The 25,781-nt window shown below is 41.4% G+C and overlaps 1 protein-coding gene across 5 annotated transcripts in view; it reads right to left on the bottom strand.

Annotated features, from left to right (window-relative positions):
* The window catches only part of mef2aa (myocyte enhancer factor 2aa), a 58,539-nt gene that overhangs the window by 30,704 nt on the left and 2,054 nt on the right, over positions 1 to 25,781 (bottom strand). For 4 of the 5 annotated variants that reach the window (XM_034233687.1, XM_034233689.1, XM_034233684.1 and 1 more), the window contains exons 2-3: positions 9,315 to 9,529; positions 1,574 to 1,777 (exon numbers count right to left, since the gene is read on the bottom strand). In XM_034233687.1, the coding sequence (XP_034089578.1) occupies positions 1,574 to 1,777; positions 9,315 to 9,368 (258 nt within the window). In that variant the 5' untranslated portion in view covers positions 9,369 to 9,529. Of the gene's footprint in view, positions 1 to 1,573; positions 1,778 to 9,314; positions 9,530 to 25,158; positions 25,289 to 25,781 lie in introns of all 5 variants that reach the window. The other variant, XM_034233685.1, reaches the window with a different exon arrangement.

Here is a 25,781-nt window from a genome sequence, read left to right as displayed (position 1 = left end):
ATCTGCAAAGATGCTGGCCGAGTGAACAGGGACAAAAGGTGTTTGTTCCCATCTTTTGTGCGGAGGGGCAGCTTCCTTAAAGGTAGCCAGCTAAGTGGGAAATCAGAACTGGTGCTATACTATGTACAATGTACATTGCAATTGGACCACGCTGCCAACATAAACATACACCGGTAGAATACAGATATGTGACATACTGTAAAGAGAATAACTCAACTTACAGTGAATAACCCCATCAGAGTTATGAGATGTTGTTGCTTTTAACCGTTTAAAATAAGACAGCTTCCAGAGTCACAGCAAAAACAGATGTGTGGTGACAGTTACGTAAGTAAGGAATGTATCCATGTATTTTTTATGCAGGTGAGCCCCTGCTCTGCTGTGAGGGCCCCTGATGGAGGAGTGACTGCATGAGTCTGCTGGATGCCAGAGCACTCTTCTGCAGCTCTGCCAAGCAGGTAATTCACAAGCAGCGGCAGCAGCAGCATGAATAAAAGATAATGGGCCACAGCTGACTCCTTTATGCTGCATGTCATTTCTCTAATTCCTCCAAGTGAAAGTCTTTTCTAAAGCTAGGATTCTTGAAATGTTTCAATCTCACCCATCTTAAACCATTAATGTCTCCTAATTGGGCATCAGTAATAAAAATGCGGTATGTTTTAGTGGGCAGGTGGCAGTAAAAACAACAGAGGTTCGAGAGGAGGCAGGGCGCATTGTCTAATTAAAAGTATCCTTTGTACAGAAAAACAAATCTGTGTATTTAAATTAAAAAAAAGCGCTTTCAAAAAATGAATGGGCAACTATATATTAGCAGTATTGGGATTTTATCAATAGGCATTAACATACATTGTATATGCTTTCATTGAGTCAGAATGAAGATACCAGCCTGTTAAAGCAGAACATGAATACGCTGAGAAACCACACATGTGCCGATGAAAGATGTTTGGAAGAGGATGTATCTCTAATCATTCTCATTTACTTTGGCTTCTTCACTTTTGGCTGACAGTTTTGTAGACTGGCATAACAAGAGGTTTACTCTTCCGATAGTCGCCGGGCATGCAGGAGCTGCCAGGAAACCCAAGTGCATGTTGAGTTTTATGGAGCAGCGTGGAATGTACTAAACACTGTATACGTTAATGGTCTGTGATGAGGAGGAGGCAGAGAACTGAGACCTACAGGTACAATATCTATGGGAAACAGGAATAGAAATGGTGGTCAGTAGCTAATGTGTGCATGCATGTGCAGAGATAGGTTTTCCACGTCAGTTGATGGGCACCAGAGACGCTGAACTTATCAGGGAGAGCAGACCTCCTGTGCCCTATCTGAATGGTGACCAGAAGGAAACTGTTACTTGTTCCTCTTGTTTGTGTAAAACATAACCTTTGGGGCAAGAGTGTTTAAGCCTTTCTCACAGAAGATATACTTTATAGTCTGCATGAATAACAAAAATAATAAATTAAACCTAAAACTGAACATAAGATATGTACTGTAGAACAACCACAAAGAATAGAAAATTAAAAAAGCAAGATTTGAAATAGGTTTTTCCACACAAAGTGAGAAGGCGGCGCTCACTCACCTCGACAATGTCAGAGTTGGTTCTGCTCTCGTGGGGCTCGTTGTACTCTGTGTATTTCAGCAACACTTTGTCCATGTCTGTGCTGGCATACTGGAACAGTTTGTTAGAGCTGTTGAAAATGATGAGGGCTATCTCACAGTCACAGAGTACGCTGAGCTCATAGGCCTTTTTCATCAGGCCAAACTTCCTCTTTGTGAAGGTAACCTGAGGAGCACACAGAAAAACAAACCCATGAATTACAAAGGAAAACTTTTCTAAATTAAAAAGGAGATTAAAGTCAAGTGAGCGAAACCAAAATGTGTACATCTATATGCAATTTGCACAAGTGTAAATGTTGATTTAGGATTCTTACTGTAACAAGTGGTTTGTTTTCAAATTCCATGTTTATTAAACAATTTACAGTGGTGAGATTGTTAGGGTTGTACAGTATGCACATGTTTTACTTAACTACAAATAGCAATACCACTAAGTGAGAGTAAGCCACTAAGTAAAAGTAGCACAAAATGAAAGTACTACAACTACAGGTACTTAAAAATACTTACAGTAATGCAGTAAATGCACTTCCAGCATTGCATATTGTTGTTGAAACTTGCTGTAATACTGTGTTATATATAAAATATATATATATATACTTTTCAAATATGTAGAACATTTCTGAGAAAAGAGCTCTGTCCAATTTGAAAAGGTCTATACAGTAGTTATATAGCTAAGTCAGGAAAATAAAAGTATTGACATTCTCATTATATTACAACAATGTTACTGTTACCAAGGTGACAGTTAACAAGACCATTCCTCCTTTAGGATTGAATACAATGACATAGTACACGGCTGAAATGTCTAGTTATCAGGACAGAGGTCAGGGTTAGAGGCACGAGTCAGCGAGCTGAGTCAGAGCTTTGGCAACAACCGGGGTCCATACATTACTGTAGCCCCTGACTCCATATAGGGAAAGCTATCTCGGTAGTGCAGCATAAGCCTTGTAACATGAGCCCTCAGATGGGACTTGGGGTCATACATCACTCCAATGGTAACGCAACTCTCTCTGCAAAGTGACTTTATGTCCTGTATCTCTGCAGCTCTGTCTCTGTGGTCACTTCAGACCTACACACACATGTCATTATGTTACACCACCTCTTTGCAGTATGCTACAGTCATTTCTCAAATAAAAAAATATCGTTCTCAAGGATGCAGATGTTCTCTTCTTCGGTTTTCTAATTGTTTTTTGCAGAAAATACTTTTAAAGTGTGTATATTTGAAATCTGGGCAACAGATTTATTGACTTTATCACATGGGTCTTGTCACATTATACAACGTGGCTTGTGAGTGTGCTAGGGAAAGCTGCGCTCGGAGCCACAGAGAAGAGCATGTGTCTGTATTCTCCATCAGTTTCGCTGACCTACTAAGAGAGGAGTTGAGCAGATGAGGTGGCTTTGTTCAACTTTAATTGGACACAGCTTACGGCTATAACCTCATTTTAACTGGTATGACGCTGTATGTGTGTATGTGTTTCATAGTGTCTATGTAAAGCTCAGGCTGTGGGGTCAATCAAACTGCGATAAATGAATTTAAAATCTTGCACACTACAAGTAATTACACAGGAATATTATACTCTCTCTAGACATGGGGGTCCTGTCCTTGTGATATTTTTCATTGAATACACCAATTTGCTCAAACCAAATTCCTAAATGAATCTTCTTGAAATTACAAGGTTTGTATTCAAGCTGAACCAAATAACATGTTTATTCGCAAATGGCAGACATATAAAGACTTTGAGTGAGTATGGCGGAACAGAATTTTTTTTTTTATTGGTTTTGGTTTTCGGATGCTTCTCTCAAGAGGATCCCATCATGAAGGTAGAAAAGGAAATATGATGTGACCAATCTCAGGACTTTTTTTACCCTCTTACAGCACTTGCTTTCCTAACCAGCTGATACTCGTGTTCTCTGATCAGAAACTAGGGCTTCGTTCCCGCTCATTTGCCTGTCTGCACTTGTACAGGAAAGCAGAGACTCTCATGTGGGAAAATGATTAACAAATTGTATGCTCTTTAGCAGATGAATGTGGCTGTTAAGCCATGGAGATGTCACCTTTCAGCGGGAAGCCACGGATGAGACGCTGAGCGAGGACTTTGTTCCACCTGGATGCATGGCAGAGTGCTGAGTGCAGGGCTGCTGACCCAGGCATCGCTTCATTTCAACCTCAGCTGCAGCACTGAGACTTGGTCCGTGCCCCGGCCCCAAACACAGTACCTCTACAAAAGCCAGCTGCTGCTCACACTGCCATTAAAGGTCACGATCACATTACTATTTTGTACTTATACAGTTCCCTTTAATAGGGAAGGATGGAAGTTAGGCCCATATTTTGCTCCTTTTGATATGTATCTTAAGTCATGACACAGAACAGCTCCGTGCGGAAAGACCAAGATACACAAATATAACCTCCGTACACCCACATCTTTTCTGGGGTGACTGGTGAGACAGTAGAAACCACAGACATCCTTGAGGTCAAGTGGGAGGTTTACTGGCGGAGCTTTCCTATGGTTCACAAAGTAAGAGACACCCACAAAGACTGTCAATGTGGTTTCATACATTTGGGTCGCTCATATAGTAAGATGTGGTGCACATGTTGTCTGGCTTCCTGACTAATTCATGTAATTCACAATGACAGGATGAGCCTCAGTGCTGCAATGCTTTTTTTAGTAAATATACATCTTAAGCATGTTCTGAGAAATCAAATGTCAGGGCCAGAGAGAAGGGAGGCCACTTTTAAACTTTCAATAAACTGGAGTTATTCCAACTTTCTCTGCTTGTGATAAGGTCATTACAACAGCTCATACAACACCAGACCGAACAGCAACTACTAGCATTCAGCTGAAAACCCTGACCTTTTTATAAGCTTTCACTATGTCAGGATGAGGTGGTAATTCTGCTCTCCCTTTTTTGGCATTTTCAAACTTCTTCCAAAGTGCTTCACCGCTTTTTAACCAGTTTTAATTGAGCTTGGTAATTATATAGATACTTTTTATACTTCAGGTACAAGTTTTATGTGCAAGCTAACTGGTATCTACAAAATCAAAAATTATTTATTCTATCAATATGTACAACTCGAATGCATTTAATTTAGCTTTATTCCGTCATTCTTTCTCTATCCTGAGACATACTCTGCACATAAATATGGTATATAAGAACATATGCTACAACAAAAGCCCGACAGACATCCACGCAGAGTTGATATGTCAATCAAAAGGTCTATCAATGTCTGTCCTCTGGCAGAGGTGCCAAGATGACAAACAAGACAAGATGGCTCAGAGTGCAGCTGTGACTGGGGTATGGCAGGAGCTGCCTGAGTCACTAACACCTTCAGAGGGGTGACGAGCTAGAGGCCTTATTAAAACCTCATGTCACCTCTGATGGCCCCCGTGGCAGACATGACAGTGGGCTTGAGAGTCAGAGAGGTCTCGCACCAGCTGGCAGAGTGACCCAGGCCCTGTGGCTTCTGCCCTGGCTACGTGGTGCCGGTCACCACGACTGTCTGCCTGCATCAACTCTAACTGGTAGAGAGGACAGCCCCAGGATCACCATGTGGGCAACTGAGGGTGCAAAGTTTCGTTTACTGGGTGGGATTGACCTTGAAACCTACAGTAGCCATGACTGATCCTCTTCATTGGAGACGTGATATGCTAAAACATGGCTCCCTTCACTGGCTTCCGGTAACTGCTAGAATCCACTTCAAGACAATGGTACTTGCATACCATGCTGCGAATGGATCAGGCCCTTCCTACATCCAGGACATGGTTAAACCGTACACCCCGGCACGTGCACTCCGCTCTGCATCAACCAAACAGCTCGCTGCACCCTCGCTGCGAAGGGGACCCAAGTTCCCATCAGCAAAAACACGTGGGTTTGCTATCCTGGCTCCAAAATGGTGGAATGAGCTCCCCATTGACATCAGGACAGCAGAAAGCTTACACACCTTCCGGCGCAGACTCAAAACTCATCTCTTTCGACTCCACTTCGAGCGATAGAACTATTAACAAAGCACTTATATACTAATAAAGGACTGGCTTATCTAAAGCCAGTTGAGTAGCACTTGAAATGTTGTTGCTCTATGAAACCTGATGTACTTATATGATTCTGTTTTCTTCAAGTTTGTATTTTGTTGGTCGAACGCACTTATTGTAAGTCGCTTTGGATAAAAGCGTCAGCTAAATGCAATGTAATGTAATGTAATGTAATGTAATACTAAACGTGAGTAGGTTTCCTAGAAATTGCTCTAATCAATAACCAGATTGACCCTGTTTAAAGGCAAATGTACTGTTACATGTATTGAAACTGTAATTGCCAAAGAAGGCAGTGTGCTTTGTTGTGTTTACGGAGTAAATAAACACTTTTCGGGGATGTATTACAAGGTGTACCCCAACGGGACAAAAAATCAACATCACCAGACTTCATGTTTTGCCTCTTCAGAGCAGTTTTGTTTTTATGGAAGCTACATATCATCTTGAGCAATGATAATATATGCATAACCTGTCAAATGTAACAGTGTCCCTCTGTTCTGTCCATGGTCTATCAACAACTTCTTCACCTGTCAAAACAATAATGATGGCCTCTCAGAACTTCAGGAATTGGCTAAGGCTGAAAAATTGGAGTTCTGCACTGTGTTGTTCCCTGGAGAGATAGTGTAAGAGAGAGAGCTATACCCTGTGCCTACAGGCAGGCAACCCTCCACCCATCAGCAACCATCATCAAACTTTTAATGACTTGGGCAATTACCCCCAGTGAGCCTGCTTAATGGCATTCATAGGATGTCACAAGACACTGCTCACTGGGATACACTAAGTTCCTTACACTAACCTACAACACTAATGTGTACCCTCGCTTATCCACCATCACCCCTCCTGCAGTTTATGCACACCATGACAGCTGCTCAGTAGGTGAAAGACCCTGAAAATACACATTGAGTGCCACCGGCTCTGCTGTTGTTATTTCCTGTGGTTCATAAGTTTCAAACCTGCCTAGAAAGAACACAACCTATTTAAGAGCCAGATGTGACAGATGACTTTACTGTAAAGCATTGTATGTGTGGGTATGATACAAAAAGAAACATGATTAAAATGTGAATGTTAAATAATAGTGTTTAAAAAATGCATGCGAGTCTGTGACTCAAACTGTAATTTCACTTGCTGTGAATACTGTAAATGAGGAGAATGAACCAGGGCGGTGCTGTCGTATGGTTGTTATCTAGCATTCATTATGCAATCAGTGTGTCAGTTTGGCTGATGATGACTGTGCTTCTGTGCAATGTAGGACCATCACTTATGCAGTGAATGGCTCAGGAACTGGCTCTTAACATCCTACAGTATGCATGACAGGACCTCTGCTGCCTTCGCGTCTCATCCTGTACGCCTCTGCAAGGCCACACAGTAGAGACACACAGTAGAGACACACAGTTGTGTGAGAAGATAGAGCTACACAAAAGGTCCCACTTTTACTTGTATACTACCTTATATTACTTGTCAATTTTTCATATTACACTTAATTTCTCAGAATTATAAAACTGTGTTGTCATTATACACTCTAGGAGGTAATGACTTGAAGCAAAATATCAGCTAAATTCACAGCCTGCCCCTGCCACAATTCTTGATATACTGCGCAATAACAAACCTTCCCAGCCTTAGCCACATTATGTGTCATAAATCCTGAAAGGTTAACAGCCCTCCTAAAGCACTTGTATGATATTGAAAGGGGGCCACGTCCCCTCAAAACATTTTGTATAGCAATAATATCTAATTAGCCCACTTAAGGACTTCTTTAATTTGAACGCCTGAGTATGGATAGCTAGCAGCAGAGAGGCGTAGATAAAGATTCAAATTGTCTCCCGACCAATGGGACCATATGCTAATGAATTTTCCCCCTCGGTTAAGAGCACGCCCTGGGGAGATGGCATTGTGCGTTTCATGGCCCACAGGGGGAAGAAATAGAGAGATACACACGTATACATCACTTTCTACCCAAGCTTTATTTTAGCACAGTGGCCTATTATCACAGCAGATTTCTCTGCCGAGCCAGCTAAAAATCAACTAAAAGCTGAAATGCCTGCATTCTGCAGATAAACTTTCTCACAAAATATACAGTGAGACATTTAAAATCTGATGCAAACACTCGACTTTGGGAGACACATTAACAATGAGCAACTGCTCTCTCTGCAGCTTCTGTGAAACAATGCAGCTACTGTAAATGTCTTCCCTCACTTCCTCCACACATGCAATATAAAAAAGCATCTTCTGAAGGGTTAACCTGCTGCCCTAGCGAACATTTGACAACCTGTTTTCATGTCATTCTCTTCTCTTTCTTTTTCTCACTGATGTCACAGGTCATTGCATACAGTGTAGATACCAGCAATGAGCCCGGGGTGATTCCTGCTTGGATCTAACCAGAGTCAGGTGTTATACTTATAATTGGCCCACAGTGTGGATTTTTGTTTTGCACTTGGCTGAACTGCTAGCCTCACAGTAACAGTCAGACACACGGTCAGAGAACCGATTGGCTAGTACTCGTATCATTTTAATACCCCCAGGAAATGAATCACCAATGTAGCTCTGTGAGATTTCTGTGAGCACAGCAAAAAGTTGCTCCACCTGTGAAGAAACGCAAATTATATTAACACAACACAACATGTGTACTACTTGGCTATGGGAAACGTATGCATCTTCATTAATTGGTGTAATTCATCAAAAACTGTGCTCAAGCTACCTCAACTTAGCTCTTAAATCAAAGAGAAAAAAAGCAATGGACACAGCCTTCCTGCTATACATATCCAAGCCTGTTATTCTTGTTCCAAACAGACCTTGGTTGTTTTCTACAGTGTTTAGGAGTTTATATTTAACATGAGCAGACAGAATTCCAGCTCTCTCCCTTTCTGCGGCTTGCTGGGACCAGTGTAGCCGAATCAGAGAAGGGTGCTGTGTGTCCTGCTGACCCACCCTGCAAATGAGAGGGTGCTGTGGTGCAGTGGCTGCTCCTAATTACTACCAAACAGCTGCAAACACATAGGGCTACAGCGAAGGGGCCAGCCATACTGCCAGGCCAAGGGACAAGCCCTACAGTGTGGGGAGGCCACAGGCGGCCCGCTGTGTTCCTCGCTAGCCTCAGCTCACTCCCACGCCATGAGGCCCCCGCTGCAGCCCAGCGCTCCTGCTGCCTCATCAACTTCTCTGGCTGAAATTGCAGGGTGGCATGGGAATCATGTCTGTAAATACGACCGCACTGACAAAGAAATGTCATGGTCCCTCTTCAGCTGGCTGGGACATTAGGGAGGGAGGTTTGTCTGTTTAGATCCATGAGCACCATGACAGCTGCTGAACTCTGGTCCGAGGTGGGAAGGAAAATACAAGAAGACTGTAACCTTCAAGCAGGTAGTGAGAAGACTGTGTTCTAACTTCTGAGACACAAAGGAAGGATACAGTAGTATATTTAAAAAAAAAAAAAAGCTAAGACATAAGGGAAAATATTATAATACTGTACATTAACTGCATTTTAACCCTTAAAAGAAAACATTGATACATGTCATCATCTTTAGGACCTTTTTCACTCTATTGTTGTCCAAAGAATCGTTATAATTGTGTATTGTGATCAAACTTGAGATCTGCACTTGTTCTAGATATATAAATGTATGGATGTATAGATATATAAATGTATGGATGTATAGATGTATGGATAGATAGATAGATTCTGACACTTACCTGCCTGTTCCTCTCATCCATGATCCTGGCAATCTGTATCTTCTTCCGCCCCATGGCTGCGTCCTTTCCGGTCTCTCTGACACCTCAACAATATCAGAAAAACAACACGATTTCTTCTGCTTCTTTTTTAGCACATTGTGCAACGGTCTCTCTTCTTGTATACACAATACTCTTTCTTCTGCCTTCGCAAAGCCCTCAACAGGCTGCACCACAATCTGCGAGAAGACAGAAAGAGAGAGAGAGAGAGAGAGGGGGGGGGTACAAAGTTAACTTGACACTCAGTAATGTCTCCTTAAGCACATCAAAGCACTGGAGGGCTCTGCTTTCTGTTCTCAAGCACATTCAGAAAGTATGAGACCCACATGGTGTACCCTTATCTCTTCTGCTGCTGCTCTTGAACCACAGCTGAAGTCAATGAAAGACAACCTCACACTTACAGGGCAGTGGCTACACAACACTCACTGGCTCGGCGCACTGAACTGTTATTTGTTTTTTTACACATTCACAGTAGACTCACAATAATGGTAATGGAGCTGGTGACACATTAAAATACCTTCAACACTGGTTGGAACCATTAATGGTTATTTGGTCATTCTAAAGGCTATGTAATTTCTGTATTTACCCGATATAGAATCTAGCTGATATATTATTTGCTTTTATCCACTTAACCAATTATATCCACATTACTGATTTCATAAACGGCATATATCTTTTTTTGCATAACATTTAATTTATTTGACGCTTTCATTCAATCAGTTACAAAGTGCTTCTACAGAGTTGGCATCTAAACGTGTATACCCTTTGTTTTCAGTCTGTCTACTAAGGTAAGGTTAACCGCTGCATGCTGCTTCAATTTTACTGTAGAGACATGTTTTGATAGAGTTTTACAAAGATATGTTCACCATAGGAGAACTAGTTTGTCTATATTTTCCAGAACAACATTCCCTTGCTCTGTCTGAGCTGACCCATCCTGATGCCAGCTTTGGTCTAAAGATGATTGAGAGAGCACCTGGTCTGGGGTGGCAGAGGTTGAAATCTCCTGAGCTGTAGGAGAAGTCATAGGGGGAGGGGCTTATATATTCCCACATGAGCGTGTAACCTGGCCAGTGATTCAGATCGCACTGTTCCCCAGAGAAAATGTAAACTCTGTCCTGTCTCTGAGAGAAGAGATATATAGCCCACTCCCTGGAGGTGCATCCATCACTTACACCCAGCAAATAGAAAATGTCTAAACAACTACATTTCCCCTATGAATACAAATGTGAAAAGGTTAACAACTCAGGCCATAACATGCAGTCAGCAGTTGTGCGGCGAGGACGCCAGGGGCCGAATTGGCAGTGAAAACGAAAATGACCAGTTCCAGTGGCACACAGTCATTATGGGTTACAGATGGACTGGCATTATGGTGTCTGGCTGTCTGAATCGGGGCTCCGCTGTAGGCAAACCTGACTGAGATCACCTCGCTAACTACCCACGCACGGCTGTCTGAGTCAGGAAAGAAACCGCCTGAACCCGCACAAAGAATTTCCCCAAACCACATCACAACAGGCCATGGAGAGTGACTATGTTCTTGTTCATTCACTATTTCACACACACTCCTCACACACACATTCTGATTATGATTATGAGGTTCGAGAAAGAGGGAGATCAGGGGTGTTCAGGGATGTATTCTGGTGAATTAACTGTGTATTTAAATAAATTATATAATGACCGCAATCTCAAATGTTCCAGCAATCTCAGATGTTTTCTTTCTTTCATTTTGGATAATGGAGATGCATACATCAGATTACACGACACGGTGTAATAACCACGTTTTGGCTTTACAATTAAGGGTGGGGTAGGCAAGTTTGAGAAACGATATACACTTTTTGTTATATTCCATGGAATGCTCTTAACATCCCGATAGCAATAAATATCTTAAGAAAAATGTGTCATCTGTGGAAGCTGTAGTACTGTAAAAAGCACGATGTTAGCCGGCTCGGCTAAAGTAACTGGATGGCCTACCTGCCTGTCAGCCTTCTACCTGTGCACAAACTTATCTCGTGCCCTCATTGGTCATGTGCACGTTCGTGTGTGCTGGAGGAGGGGCTCTGTAAGGAAGTGGCAGATTTTTTCCGGCTGTGTATTTTCAAATCATAGCGCACTCGAGCTGGTTTCTCCAAAATTAACAAATTACCAGCAATTTATAAACTTGACCGACAATTGTGGTGTATTTTATCTGAGTAGAGTTAGGGAGATAATATTATTCTTACTTTATGTTTGTGTTTGTATGCGATCAGTAGATGTTAAGACAGTTTATACACTCTGCTTTTATTGATAGCTGGAGAAAGTTGGTCGCCTTTGAATTTCAATTACAGTAGGGCTGCTCGATTATGGCAAAAATCATAATCTCGATTATTTGGGTCAATAATTGATATCACGATTATTAAAAACGATTATCCATTTACTTTGAAAACATCCATTTATTGAAAAACAGTATGAACAGTATGTTTTTAACAGTTGATTACCCTGAACAGCCCTACTTTACAGTATTCGACAGTTTATCTGTGTGCCTTCTTACATCTTGGTGAAGGTTTAGAGAAGCTTATCTGAGGTGGCCTTATCTGTAATCATCTGTTGAGGCTGGTCTGAATTAATCAGTTCTGTTTGTGAATGTGTTTATCTATGTAACCAAAGTGTGAAACTATAGATCAGAACAAATCACACACTCACGTATAAGCACATCCTTCCCTCTCTGTATGCAGAGAAGCTGTCACAGCAGGACAGTTCAAGTCTAGAGACGTAATACACTGTGTCATGACATTTCTCTTACACAGATATGAAATGACAAGCTGAGAGGGACTTCAGACTGCAGGTGTGCCGCGCTGCCAACTTCGTGTCCACGTTCATCAAAAGTGTTTAGATAGCTAGAACTACTTGCTAAAATACAAAACATTTCAGGATATCAATGATTACTCCATCTAATGCTGTGGTTGATCATTTCACAACATACTTCAAGTTACTTCAAATAAAGACATTTAAATCTTCAGAACTAAGTGGGAAATGTTCAGCCGGCACCACTACTGAATTTCCCCCTCAGGGGATTAATAAAGGTCTTTCTTCTTCTTCTTCTTCTTCTTCTTCTTCTTCCTCTTCTTCTTCTACCCAGATAGACATGTCAGAAGATGGTCAGATTACAAAGTAGAACAAAGCCTGCACTGTAGCCGAGTACATGTTTGTGCGTGACACTTTGACTTCTCGAGTGTTAGGAGGGGACAGAGTCATGTGCTCTTTGTGCATGTGCGCACGTGCATGTAGAAACAGAGACGAAGAGATAAACATAGCTACAATTACCACCTTGACTTGTATGCCACTGCCAAGTCAAGTTGCAGTTTGACTGTCCAGACTTTTCAAATGTATACAGTGTAGACTTTTAAGGAATTTAATCAAATGTGTTAAGTGTATTTTTGGCAAAAGGAGAGTTATCACTTTTTGATATGTATAACTCCACAGAGAAACATGCTGTGTACACTTAGAGACTATTTTTACAGAACAGAGGACTGATAGAGAGCTTCCTCACATGGTGCAACAAAATTCACCTGAAGCTCCATATCAGCAAAACCTATGAGCCTGTGGTGGACTATGAGAGGACAGGAGGCCCTCATCCAAGGAGAGGAAGGGGGTGAACTCAAACAAGTACCTCGGGGTCCAAATGTGTTCACAAACATGCTTGGTTGCGAAAAAACTACACATCTGAAAATGTTAGTGCTTCAAACACATCTTCGTCCTGGCAACATAGAAGATGCATACAGTCTCTACAGTTTAAGATCTCCAAAAATGAGTGTCATCAATTCAATACCTGACCAAATTGTAAATATGGTCACAATGGTTGCTCAACAAATTCTGAAATAATATATATAAACAATAAACGAACATACTGTAAAGCCAAGGCTGTTTGCTGGTGCAAAGGCAAGAGAATATGAAAGGAGACAACTGAGCCTGGAAGTACAGCCACATGGTTGTGTCTTGTGTTCTCGATGTAAACAGGAACCCTACTACAAAAGTGCCAACGCAATAAATCATAACATTTGGCTCATAATGATAGGCAGAAAAATAGCTTCAGTCATTACCAGTGTACAAAGTTATGACTGTAATCATTTACAGCAGTAATCTAACATGCTTACAGTAGGTTTAGCAAAACATCTATTACATCTTTAACAAAGCGCAAGAAACATAACAGATGTTACAACTTATTAGCAAAACCCCTTCAGAGACTAAAAATAACTGATGGTTGAGCTGCAGGTTGATTTTGATCTGGCAAAATGGATGGAGAACCATGTAAGGGAATATTTAATGTAAAAATGTCATAAAACTTCTAACCAACACGTATCGGATTTGGATTGGTATGAAGGTGAAATCTGTGCAAACACTAGTGTGTACACACACACATAAAGCATCTCTTTGTATCTCTTCTAAAAGACCTTGATATTATACACCTGGACCACTTTGGTATAAACCAGTCCAGCACTTCTCAAAGTTGCTTACTAACCATTTGTATCACATAAATCAATGCGTAGAGTATTTGTCGCCATAGGAACGACTACAGCTTGACACAAAGTCAATATGACATGTCTAACAGAATGAGTACATGCCTTACTGTAGCTTCTGTTAAATACACATGCACGCTGTATGTATAAAAGAAACCAAGCTTTATGACCGTTTCTTACCAGAGTTGATTTGATATTCCATGACGAGGTGTAAGACCGGTCAAGTGACAGGAGGTCCAGTCTGTCCCCTCTTCCCTAAAGACAGACCACGGAGACACTGGGAGGCTTGGTGACAGGCCTGGCCCTTTCACAATCAATAAAACATGCTCAATTCCCAGAGTAATTACTGGATCCAGCACGTCCTCCTCCCTTGCTACTTGTAAGGCTGAGTTCACTCCACAAAGTTGAGGCATTACTCCCTCAACTGTTGTCCTATATAAAAGATAAGACTACGTAGAAGATGTATGTTAGAGAGTTTGTCTAATGAAGAAAAAAGAGGCCAGTGTTCTTCTGCATGTTTGTAATATAGGTTAATCAAACTGAATCACCTACCACCATTGAACATCTCAAATGAATACATTAAAGGTTATTCATGAGTTCATTCAGACTTGTGTTGAAGAAGTACCCTATATATATATATGCTGCAATCATGCCTCCACTTCTTCTTTGAAGGTGATGGACAGAGGCCAAAGTCTCGAGCATAGCCGTGACAGTTGTGTTTCCTGTGTAAAGCAGCGTTAGCCTCAGTATCCTACCACAGGCTGTGGCAGACAAGTCTCAACTTCCTGCCCCTCCACTTCCTGTTATTCAGGACCCCTCTACATGCCGTCTGCGGGGGAGTCAGCGGGAGCCGGTCGTAGATGGAGAGGAGGAAGAAAGGGAGGGACCACCTTGGGGACACCCTTCCCCTCTGATCCTTCCCTTATTACTGTTCTGACTGTGAGTCTGAGACTAAACAACAACAGAGGCTCATCTCCTGTGGCTTCACTTCTGTGTGCTTATTATGTTTACTGGAAGGATCATTACACAGACTGGACGACGTGCGCGCTCTCAGCCACTCGCTTTACAATTAGTAGGCAGAGACCTTTCTTTGTTATTCAAACACTCCAACGGTTACATAAGAATGAATCACGGCCCTCACAATACTAGTGCATATGTATAAAACAACATGATTTTGACTACATTTCAGATAGAATGAAACAGCTTCATGCAGTAATCTGATGTGCATTGATACAGGGATTCTGTGTAATAATCCATGACAACGTTCTTAAGTGTATCGAACTCAAAGTGTCAAACACTGGCTCAGTTGTGATTAGCTTCTAGCGGACTGGAGACATAAAGCGGAGCAGCCTAAATCCACAGTTTTACCGATTTGTTTCAATGGAGCCTTGACACCAGCGCAGTAGGAAATGAACATCCACCTCTTTGTTCTTGCTTTCATCAGGAGGTGCTGTACCTGTAAATAGGGCTGTTGGCCTGAGGGGAGTGGAGGCAAGCCAGCCCTCTCCCTCTCTCTCCCGTTTCCCTTTTGTGAGAGCACGCTTATCTCCCTCTCCAGCAGTGAAAGGCAGGATTGTGGCCCCAGCAGCATCACTAGTGTTAATGTATCCTGATGCTAATCTGACACACGGCTGATCCCTCAACAACCACTTTCTCAACACCCTCGTTTCAACCCTCCCCCTTCTTTCTTCTTCTTTCTTTTTTCTGGCATTTTCTAATGATTCCTTGCTTTCTTTCTCTCGTTCTTTGAACTCATGTTATACATTCCCTCACCTCAGTTTCCAAGGCAACTAATGAGATATAATTAATAAGAGCTATTGCAAGGGCATTCGAACAGAAAAGTAAAAAAGGAGGCTTTAAGAAATGTAGATAGAGGTGGGGCAGTCTGCAAAATATGGACTTTCTACAGCTCTATCCCTTTCTCTGTAAAGCATTGCTTGGGGTGACATGTTTCATACTGGAGAACAATTTAAATACCATTTCAAGACATTGTTCAAGTGGTTATGATAGGAATACCCTGAAGGTGTTGAATGAAAATCTAACATAGAAACAGAAAAACCTGCAGGCCAAAATGGTAGGATTGTAAAATTAATACTGGCAAATGTTTCATAAACTGCTTACTGTTTAAAGCCATGTAAGAAGGTCGTCAAGCATCTTTGCCCTCATTTCATTAAGCAATATGTTTCCTCTGAATATTAAATCAGTCTGAGCCTAACTCAATTGAGGTATATAAAAAAAATGCATTGTTCAAAAGGAGACAGTGACCTGCACAGTGGGGACAGTGACAAAGACAGCACTGGGAGCCTGCACCCAAACTGCAGCCAAGCAGACAGCGAGTGGTTAATCTGCCCTGATGACTGGTTGGCTCAGCCCAACTCTCCAATGACCCAGCTGTAATCCCACATTGGATCGATGCAAGTTCAAACAATCCTCCATGCTGCTAGCACCTTGCTCGGGCTGGGGGATGGTGCTGTAAGACGGGGACCAGGAGACGGAAAGCTACTTATCACCTCCAAAATGACATCAAAAGGAAAGAAAACCCCTCAGGATGGACCGGCTCTCACTGAGAAAATGTTTTACTGTGGGCCACGTTACACAGACAATTGAATGGAGTTATGTCGCTCTTCAGATAAATACCTGAGACATGTATCCAATCTAAAAAGTCTGAATGACAATGAGTGAATATAACAACCAATAACCAAAGGACATCATGGGCTGACAGCATTACCAGACAGACATCCTCCATCTCGCTCTCACAGTACTGTCAGGAGGACTATGCAAGGTGACTTTGACTAAGTGCCTTGGGGTTTCATGAGAAAACGCCATTGACATTACATTAATTTCATGTCTCTTTTTTAACTGACTTAGTGCCACAGAGCCCTGGATACTAGGGAAAAAAATGAAACAGATTTTTTTGCTTTAGCTTCGGGGCACAGGCAGCGGGAATCCATGACAAAAAGTGACAAATAAGTGACATGATCAGCGCCTAACTTTTCCATCACTTTAACAGCCACTAGACAGAGGGAGGAGATATTTTGCTGGATAAACGTTAGTCAGAAACTTTCCACTGCACTACTCTTGTGTCTGTTTGGTTTGATAGCTGGTGTGTGTATGAAAAAGAGACAGAAAGAAAACAAGAGAGGAAGTGAGGGAGAGTCAGACAGAGAGAGGAGAGTATGACTGTGTTAACTATGTGGAAAGATGTAAGGGAAACAAGACTAAAAGAAGCACCCGCGCCCATCCCATCCCACCTCAGTGGTAGTGTGCGGCAGCGGCGTTGTAACATAATTACTGCTGGGACACTTCTATTCCCAATGATCCATTTGCGTCAGTCAGGTTCTCGAGCCCAGCCAATGAATGGATTCTCAGTTTCTCAAGGATAAAGAGATGACCCTCTCCTAACAGTTATATCCATTTCATGTCGAAAAGCTACTCTGCTGCTCAAGGTAAATCCCCTGCTGCATATTTGAGTAAAACTTTGAAGAACAAAGAAAATGATGAGAACTTCCTTAATGCAAGGATAGGGGGATGAATTATGTCTCATTAAAAATGTATGTGTTTGACAACTAAGAAATCTTAGTAACAGTATTGCGGTAGTTGCAGGGTATATGCAGGAATCCTGAAGTCAAATGTAATACCTTTTAAGATCTTTTTTAAGACGCTTTTCATACATTTTAAGACCTCATTGCCACTGAGTTCTAACCGGTTACATTGCGACACACTTTACCTCACATTTACTATATACAGTATTGATTGTCCTTCCTCCTTATCTTCCAACCATTTGGACGCAAACTTGAATTTCCCCATAACGATGTTGTTTAACAACCGGCGTAAACGGTCCTTCACGCGCTATCAAGCAGTGAGCGTGCGATGTCCTGTTCAGATGACGTCAAACCCAGCGGGATGCCATAAATAAACTACACAGAATCCCACTACACACCTACGCAATGATTACATTCAGGCTAACTGTAGAATACAACCTCTTTGGACAATTTATATACTTATTGAAAGCAAGCTACAAAATGTAATACCTTGGAAAATGCCGTTTAATACTTTTTTAATAGACTTAATTTTCGCTAAATTGATTTATCAACTTTTAATACTTTTTAAGACCCCGCGGTAGGGCTGCTCGATTATGGCAAAAATCATAATCTCGATTATTTGGGTCAATAATTGATATCACGATTATTAAAAACGATTATCCATTTACTTTGAAAACATCAATTTATTGAAAAAGAAAATGTGTAATATGTTTTTAACAGTTGATTACCCTGAACTTTAAGTGCAATTCAATTAAAAAACCAATAAAAAAAATATATAATCTTTTTTTATTTTTTTAAATAAATAATAATAATAAAAAAATAATAATCGTTTTATTTCGATGATGTTGTTTTCATAATCGTTGCAAGCCAAAATCGTAATTGCGATTAAAATACGATTAATTGAGCAGCCCTACCCCGTGGACACCCTGTATAGTGTCAAACTTGCTGTAGTTTAGGCCTCTAGTATTAACGTTACATCTGAGTAACAGAGCTAAGCATCCAGGCTTCCCAAAAATAATTACACAGCAATCTATGAAAAACCTGTAGGTTGTTTAACAACACTTAAGTTCTGAAGGTATTTCAACAATTAGAGGTTAAAGACTCTTCAAAATATTTGGATGAAAAATATCCCGGAGATCGCAAGTTCATTTTCTTTTTTTATCAGTTTCATATCTTGTTTCTAATCCAAAAATGGTTTGAGCCAGAAATGACATATTTCCTCACACATCTATTATTATTATCTATTATTATAATATTATTTATATTGGTTTTTATTGATTTGGAAACCATTTATTGGGTTAATTTCTTCTTCCATTTCACAGAAAAGAGCAAAGGTATAAGTCATTGTTGGTTCCCCAGATTAGGAACAGATGCAACTTGGGAAATGGGTTGAAAAAAGAACTTGAACTGTCGTTAAAGGCTTGAAAGCTTGAATGCTTAGCACTGTGGCTCGGATGTAAAAGCAAGACAGGATAATCACAATCTAGTGTGCAAGTAGAGTTTCAAACTAATGAGGCTCCAGTATTTCCCATAGCAGCAAATTGAGAAACTTCTCTATTGAGTCAACCTTCTCAACCTGAGCAATAACTTCTAATCGGCCTATCTTCAGTATGTCATGCTATATTTGTAAAACGCAATTGACAAACTAATAGCTAGCTACTCACTTCATATTAATGCCATTGGTTTAACAAACTTTGTCTCTGAGCAAAAGCCCTCCATCACCAACATTCCTTGTGACAGTATGTCAATTTAACAAGTCAATGTCTTGACATGGCAGCATCGGTATCCAGCGCTCTCTATGGGTGAACACTGTGTCACTTTGCTCCTGCTGAGTGATATGTTACAAATCTGAACCTCAAGTTTCTTTATTTCATTACTTTTGTTTTGTGGGATAGTTTGCTGTAAACACTTGGAGAAAATATCTAAAAGAGGATGTTTTAACTTCCGCTTTTCTAACACAGACACATACTGTAAACACACAGGCACAAATAAGACTAATGCATGCATGGTCCTACAGGTTTATACATTTGCATTGCATTACAGTGTGGCGCTGTGGTCTGATGTGCTGCGATGGCATGTGTCCATTTGCATGGTTGTCTATCATTAGATGGACTTCTCGCAAGGGAACCATACTAATGCCAACACCATAGGGAGCATTAGTCCCCCCCCCCCCCCACCAGGAACCCCTGTGAGCTGAGTTAAGTGCCATGGCAGCCGTTTGAAGTTGCACAAACCGCACTCAGAAATGGTAAACAGCGAAGACGAACCAAGATCTTCCTCCAGGGGGAATCCGCAGTGTAAGGATATTAGGGACGTCATGCATAATGTGTCTCAGCAGCAGCGCATTTACCCCGATCTCAACACATCTTTGAAAACGCTGTGGATGTAGATTAGACTCCGAGATTCCAGATATTCAACTCTTCCCCAGTGTTTGATGATCAGCAGGCAGACTTAACTAAACAAATATTGAGCGCTGCGGAAGGAAACTGTTTTCCTTTGCACATGTAGTCCCTATTGTTTACTTTTAATGGAAAACTTTAAAAAAGCTCGGAATAAATATTTCATGTTCTCCCCCCGTTTCTCTCCTCCACTCGATGCCTCTTTCCCACAGTGTTCCATTACATAAAAGGTTTATGCAATCTGAGCAGTGAGGATGGCCATGAGTCATAACAACAGGGAAAGAAGTAGCATTGATTTTATTTATTTTTTACAATTTCATGTTAGCCTAATGATCTCATACAGGCCTGTTGTTCACACATTTCAAATAAAGCAACTACTCATTCATTTCTGAAAATACTGTCTGACACATACAGGCTAGAAAGTATAAAACAACCGTGTTTCTAATGTGTTTAGGTTTCTGTACACTGGGGGGGGTTTCAATTTGACCAATCTGAATCATGATGTTTTTAATCAGTAGTTTCAATAGCAGACTATTCCTGAAAGCCCTTTTCTTGTACAGGCCGTATGGGACCCAAAATGTGCATAATGCCTTTTTCACTGATACAAGTTGGAAAACTGACTTCAATCTGATACATTTCTTTCTCTTGTCTTCTCAATTTGAAAAGGTATTGACATCAATGAACGGCATTGAGCAAATAATCTAAGGGGCATTTCTGCAGCTATAGCCCACAGTTTCTCTCGAATCAGATGATGTTGTCTAGCTGTCACATGAACACTGTGTGCAAACAGTGTGATAGAGAGAGAGTCAGACAGAAGAGAGAAAGAGAGGAAAGAGAAAGACAGAGAGAGAGGAGAGAGACCCCAGGCCCTTCTGCTGCATGCCTCTCCAGGAACCTTCTCAGTCAAACTGTTTGCTCATAGCCTCTGGTGCTGAGTCCCAGGGCCAGTGGCTCGTGATGGAGCCCCCCCATCATCCTCCATCTCAACCCTTATATACATTGTGAACACCTCTGGCAGTTTGATCGGCAACAGAGGTTGAGGGGAGGAGGGAAACAAAATCAAGAACAACAAAGTCTGACATGAATACAGGCTGGCCACAGCTCACTGGTGGAAACACTACACCATTTTCTACTAGATCTGCAGCCCACAGCACACAGATGGAAAATGGACTGGGAGAGAGGGAGAGGACAGACGGGCAGACGCACAAACAGCGGGCAGACTCAACACCTCACTCACAATCACAGTCACACAGAGAGCTGGGATATAGAGACTGGAGGTGCTTTTATGATGCCATTATTATTTAAAATGACTGAGTTTTTTTAAATAAATAATGATTGCCAGAGATTTTGAGAGTGTGTCCATTGAAAGGGTAAAAAGAAGCAATGTTTATTATGTTGTTTGAACTGCAGAAGCATGAAGACGACAGCATGGCTTTTAAAACTCATACCTGACCAGGCTTACAATTCCCCTAAAGGGGGCGAGGTCAACCTAAAACTGCACATACCAAATAATCACGACACACTGTACCTTGGTGTTATGTAAAGCAGTTTGAAAACGTGTGCTCCAGCTAAAAGATGACTCGCATGAGGCGCTGCAGCGTTCATGCTGCTAGAGCTAAACCCTAACAGCAGAGAGGAAGACAACTTTGAACTCCAAGTCAGAGCCCTGCGGTGGGCCGGGGCAGCTTCCAGAGACGGGAGGGGGCTGGGTCACTTCCCTTCCCTGTTCATATGGCTGCTGTCTGTGTGCTGCAGAATAATGGGAGGAATCACATCCCCCCCCCCAGCTGTCCTTGTTCAGGCTTCTCAGACAAACAGAAAAACAACGATATCGCAGACCTCCTTCCTGTGGCTCAGGAGGCCACGGGGTCTCCAGCTGCAGGAGATCTTCCTTCCAGCAGCTACTGGACTTTTAGACTCCGTGCTCGCAGTAGGAGATGTGACACCCAAGTCTCACAGCTGTATTTACTACACCAGCCATTGATAAACACGTTTCTATTGACTACACGTCCTTCTATATTGGGTAGTATAAAAGGAGGATACATTAAATGTTCCAAACGCCTATTTTAGTGCTTGGTAACAACAGTATAAGCAGTTTCATCACACAGAGCTTGAAGAAAGAAAGTTTACTTTGCACATAATTCAATTGTTTGTTCCTGATGCTTCTACTTAATCGACAGTATAGAAAGCCCGAGAAGTTAAATCTCAAGTGAGCGATGCTTTTTAAGATCTACAGTAGAACATCAGGAATTCAATACAGTGGGGTATATTAGCAATCATGGGAGATCTTTTGATCTAGTAAATTAGATTATAATATATTCCTTTGATTCATGTTTTTTTTTTCCAGAGTCTCATTAAAATTCAGTTAAAATGCAACTCAGCAAAGAGATGTCTTTCTTAACTTCCTTTCAACTATCAGTTTTGCTCCTTACACGTTTTACTATAAAATCTCCACAGTATTAAGTAGCAACACAGTCACTCACTATAATTCTGTTTCATGCAGGCAAATGTCTATTTTGTGTAAACAACAATAAGAAAACAACCTAAAGTACAGTGACTAACCAAACCACAGCACACACATTCAAGTTATCTGCCCAATTCATGTGTTTTCAGATGGTGCACAGTGCAATGCTGTGGTTTGTCTTGCACTCCAAAAGCCAAAGAAGCAAGATGAGGCACCTCAGAAAGGTGCTAAATGACTTTATTTCTCAAAGTCACCGTCACCTTTCCGCCACCGCATGCTTCCACAGTCTCCCCAAACCACAGTGTGCATGTGTCATTTCTGATGTTAGAGAACATGTACTGTCAGAACATAACACATTAGTCAGCGGCCGATGTAAATCAGAAGAAATTATGCTTTACAAATAATAATAATTTAAATAAATTCAAAAAACTAGGATGATACTACTGTTGTTTGTATTGATAGCAACAGTGACCAGTGCAGTGAGAGAGACGAGGATCATAGTGACGAAAGCAGATCAGCAGCGGCTTTAGAGAGCGGCTCTGCTTTGCGCTGTTCCTGCTGCTTCTCCTGTGTGGTCCAGGTTGAAGAGGTGAGGAGACCTCCAGTCAGGCCTGATTTGGAAGAGCAGCAGAGACAGGAAAAGACAGTGCGGACTTAAGCTGCTCTGCCCTGCTCAGCAGCACATGTGCTGAGTGAGACAAACAGGGTGGCTTACCAGCAGAGGTCTCAGTCAAGGGCAGGATAGTTGAAAGGTCACTGCTCTCTGTCTTGCTATACAAACAGTGCCTCAGTGAGTAACACATTCACCCTCTGAGCTTACCTCAGGCTATTAGAGCGAGGGCCTGAACAATACTGGAGATTATTCTGACAGGCACTGTTGTTCAGTTGTGTAATCTAAGAGCCATATTTTCTATTATTGCTTTTATCATTTATAGATATTTGAAAAGGGAAAAGTGCCTTAAAGTGATAACCAAGTGATTGACTACTATTCCTAGTACATTTAGAGTACAATATGAATGGTATTTTAAAACTATTAAATAGTTTGCAGTGTATTTTAATAAAAATTCCATTAACTTTGAATCAACCACCATGTCAAATGACAAGTACGATTCAGCAAGTTCACGTTGTCTGACACCCGAGGGCTGGTTCACACCCGGAACAAAGACTCATGATCACAGCACATGAAGATCTTGTGTAAAACAGGCAGTGCTTGAAAACACCACACACACACACACACACACACACACACACACACACACACACACACACACACACACACACACACATCACACACACACACACACACACACACACACACCACACACACACACACACACACACACACACACACACACACACACACACACACACACACACACACACACACACACACACACACACACACACACACACACACCACACACACACACACACACACACACACACACACACACACACACACACACACACACCACACACACACACACACACACACACACACACACACCACACACACACACACACACACACACACACACACACACACACACACACACACACACACACACACACACACACACACACACACACACACACACACACACACACACACACACACACACACAACACACACACACACACACACACACACACAACACACCACACACACACACACACACACACACACACACACACACACACACACACACACACACAGTACTAACCAAAGGCCAACAGTGATCTATAAAGCTTAGAACTAACCTAGAAAGAATAACATATTATATATATAGTGTAAAGTGGCTCTTAAATTGAAATCAAATGATGTATAGTTTTTGTTTTAAATAAAACATGTCTGATAGTTGGTTTTCTGAACACCAACAGCCAAGTAATTGTTTGTAAAAGCCTTTTCTCTTCAGTCTACAGTACACAGTACACAGTTAACTGCGTTCAAACACATTATCTGCCAGGCTCCAGATTCTGCATCTAACCTCCAGGTCTCACAGGAAAACGCTGGAATCTCCATATTGATGATAGAGCTCCAATAAACAATGAATCATCTTACTAAGGTGCTTTTGTTAGTCAAACAGACGTGGAACAGTTACAATGTGATTGAGGATTGCCAATCTTTTTAGTGGTCTTTAAAACATATCTTACATTTAAAATTAACTGCACAATGAAAAATTTAAGTCTATATTGAATAAATAAGCGTTTGGATGTTTCAGTACCTTTTTGTAGCCAGTTTCAACAATCATGACCATGTAGTTATTGTGCACTCTTTACTAGATAGCTCATCATTACTTTCAAATAATATCAAAGATTTTCCTAAAATAACATTTCTGTTAAGTCATAATCTGATTGAACAACTTAACGTTATTAAGCCCATGGCCCTCCAATGAAAGCCCTTACACTTTCAGTATTATGAACCAGGTGTGTGCGACATTCCTGAGAAAAATCACAATCTGTACAGAGAGAGCGACACGTTTTCATGTAGAGCTGTACAGCAGTCTGGCAAACAGGGTAGGTGGAGCTAACGCAACCCTCTTGAACTCACTTGCGTGTGAGAGCGTATTGTTTTTCCAGGCTCTGCTAGCGTTACGAGTAAACGGTAACTAAGGCCAAACAAACAACAACATAGCAATGACCATCTCTGACAAGTAAGCTACAAAATATAACCTGTAATTACTGCTTACCACCATAGGTGTCGCCAAAGAGAAACGATTTGAGCTTTAAAGCTTTGAAAATACAACCAGCCCTGTATTGATACCAATGTAATATAAAGCCAAATGATTTAAAAATGGTATTCACAGTCATTTAAAAATAATTAAATATAGAAAACAATTCTAAAACAACTGTGACTACAATTGCTGTATTGTTTAAGCTAAATATGCAGTATAACAAAATAGCTTGGCTTACCAAACAATCAAAGAAACACTATCCTCTTTATTGGACCAAGAATGCTCAGCTTCTGCCTCGTATTTTTTTCACTCAGTACATCCTTGGCTTTCAGCTTGTTGGTGTTTTTGTCCTTCTTGAAAAAAAAATCCTGGGAGGAGGAGAAAGACTTTCACTCAGTGATTCAGAGGCATCGTGTAAACGCCAGCATTCTCTTTCTGACAACCAGCGTTAATTGCAGATCCGACTCGCCCACACACTCCACATTTCTCCTAGAAGGAGAAGCTGAGAAGCTGAGACACTGAGATTGAAGTGGGATGAGGAGTGCAGTAAAAGATGCTGCAGCTGCCCGTTCCTCACACCGTCACCACCTCTCATTTCTCCCTTTCCACTGACAACTTGTGTGAGGACGCTAACACGCACTTGCTCACATTTACAGAGACATGCAGGGGCACACAACCATAACATGTAACAAGGCTAAAACATTTAACAGTGGAAGTAATCGTGGAATATCTATTTTATTTACTACAACTAAATGACACTGGAATCGAACAGGCATATTATCAACCCGTGTTTTCGTAATGGGAAAGGTAAAAGATACGGGGTCTCTGAGGTTAGTTCACCACATGCATGAGAGAGATATT

The sequence above is a fragment of the Gymnodraco acuticeps genome, unplaced genomic scaffold, assembly GCF_902827175.1.
Source record: "Gymnodraco acuticeps unplaced genomic scaffold, fGymAcu1.1, whole genome shotgun sequence".
NCBI classification, from domain to species: domain Eukaryota; kingdom Metazoa; phylum Chordata; class Actinopteri; order Perciformes; family Bathydraconidae; genus Gymnodraco; species Gymnodraco acuticeps.
Note: the sequence above shows the minus strand (reverse complement) of the source record. Positions and strands in the feature narration are given on the sequence as shown.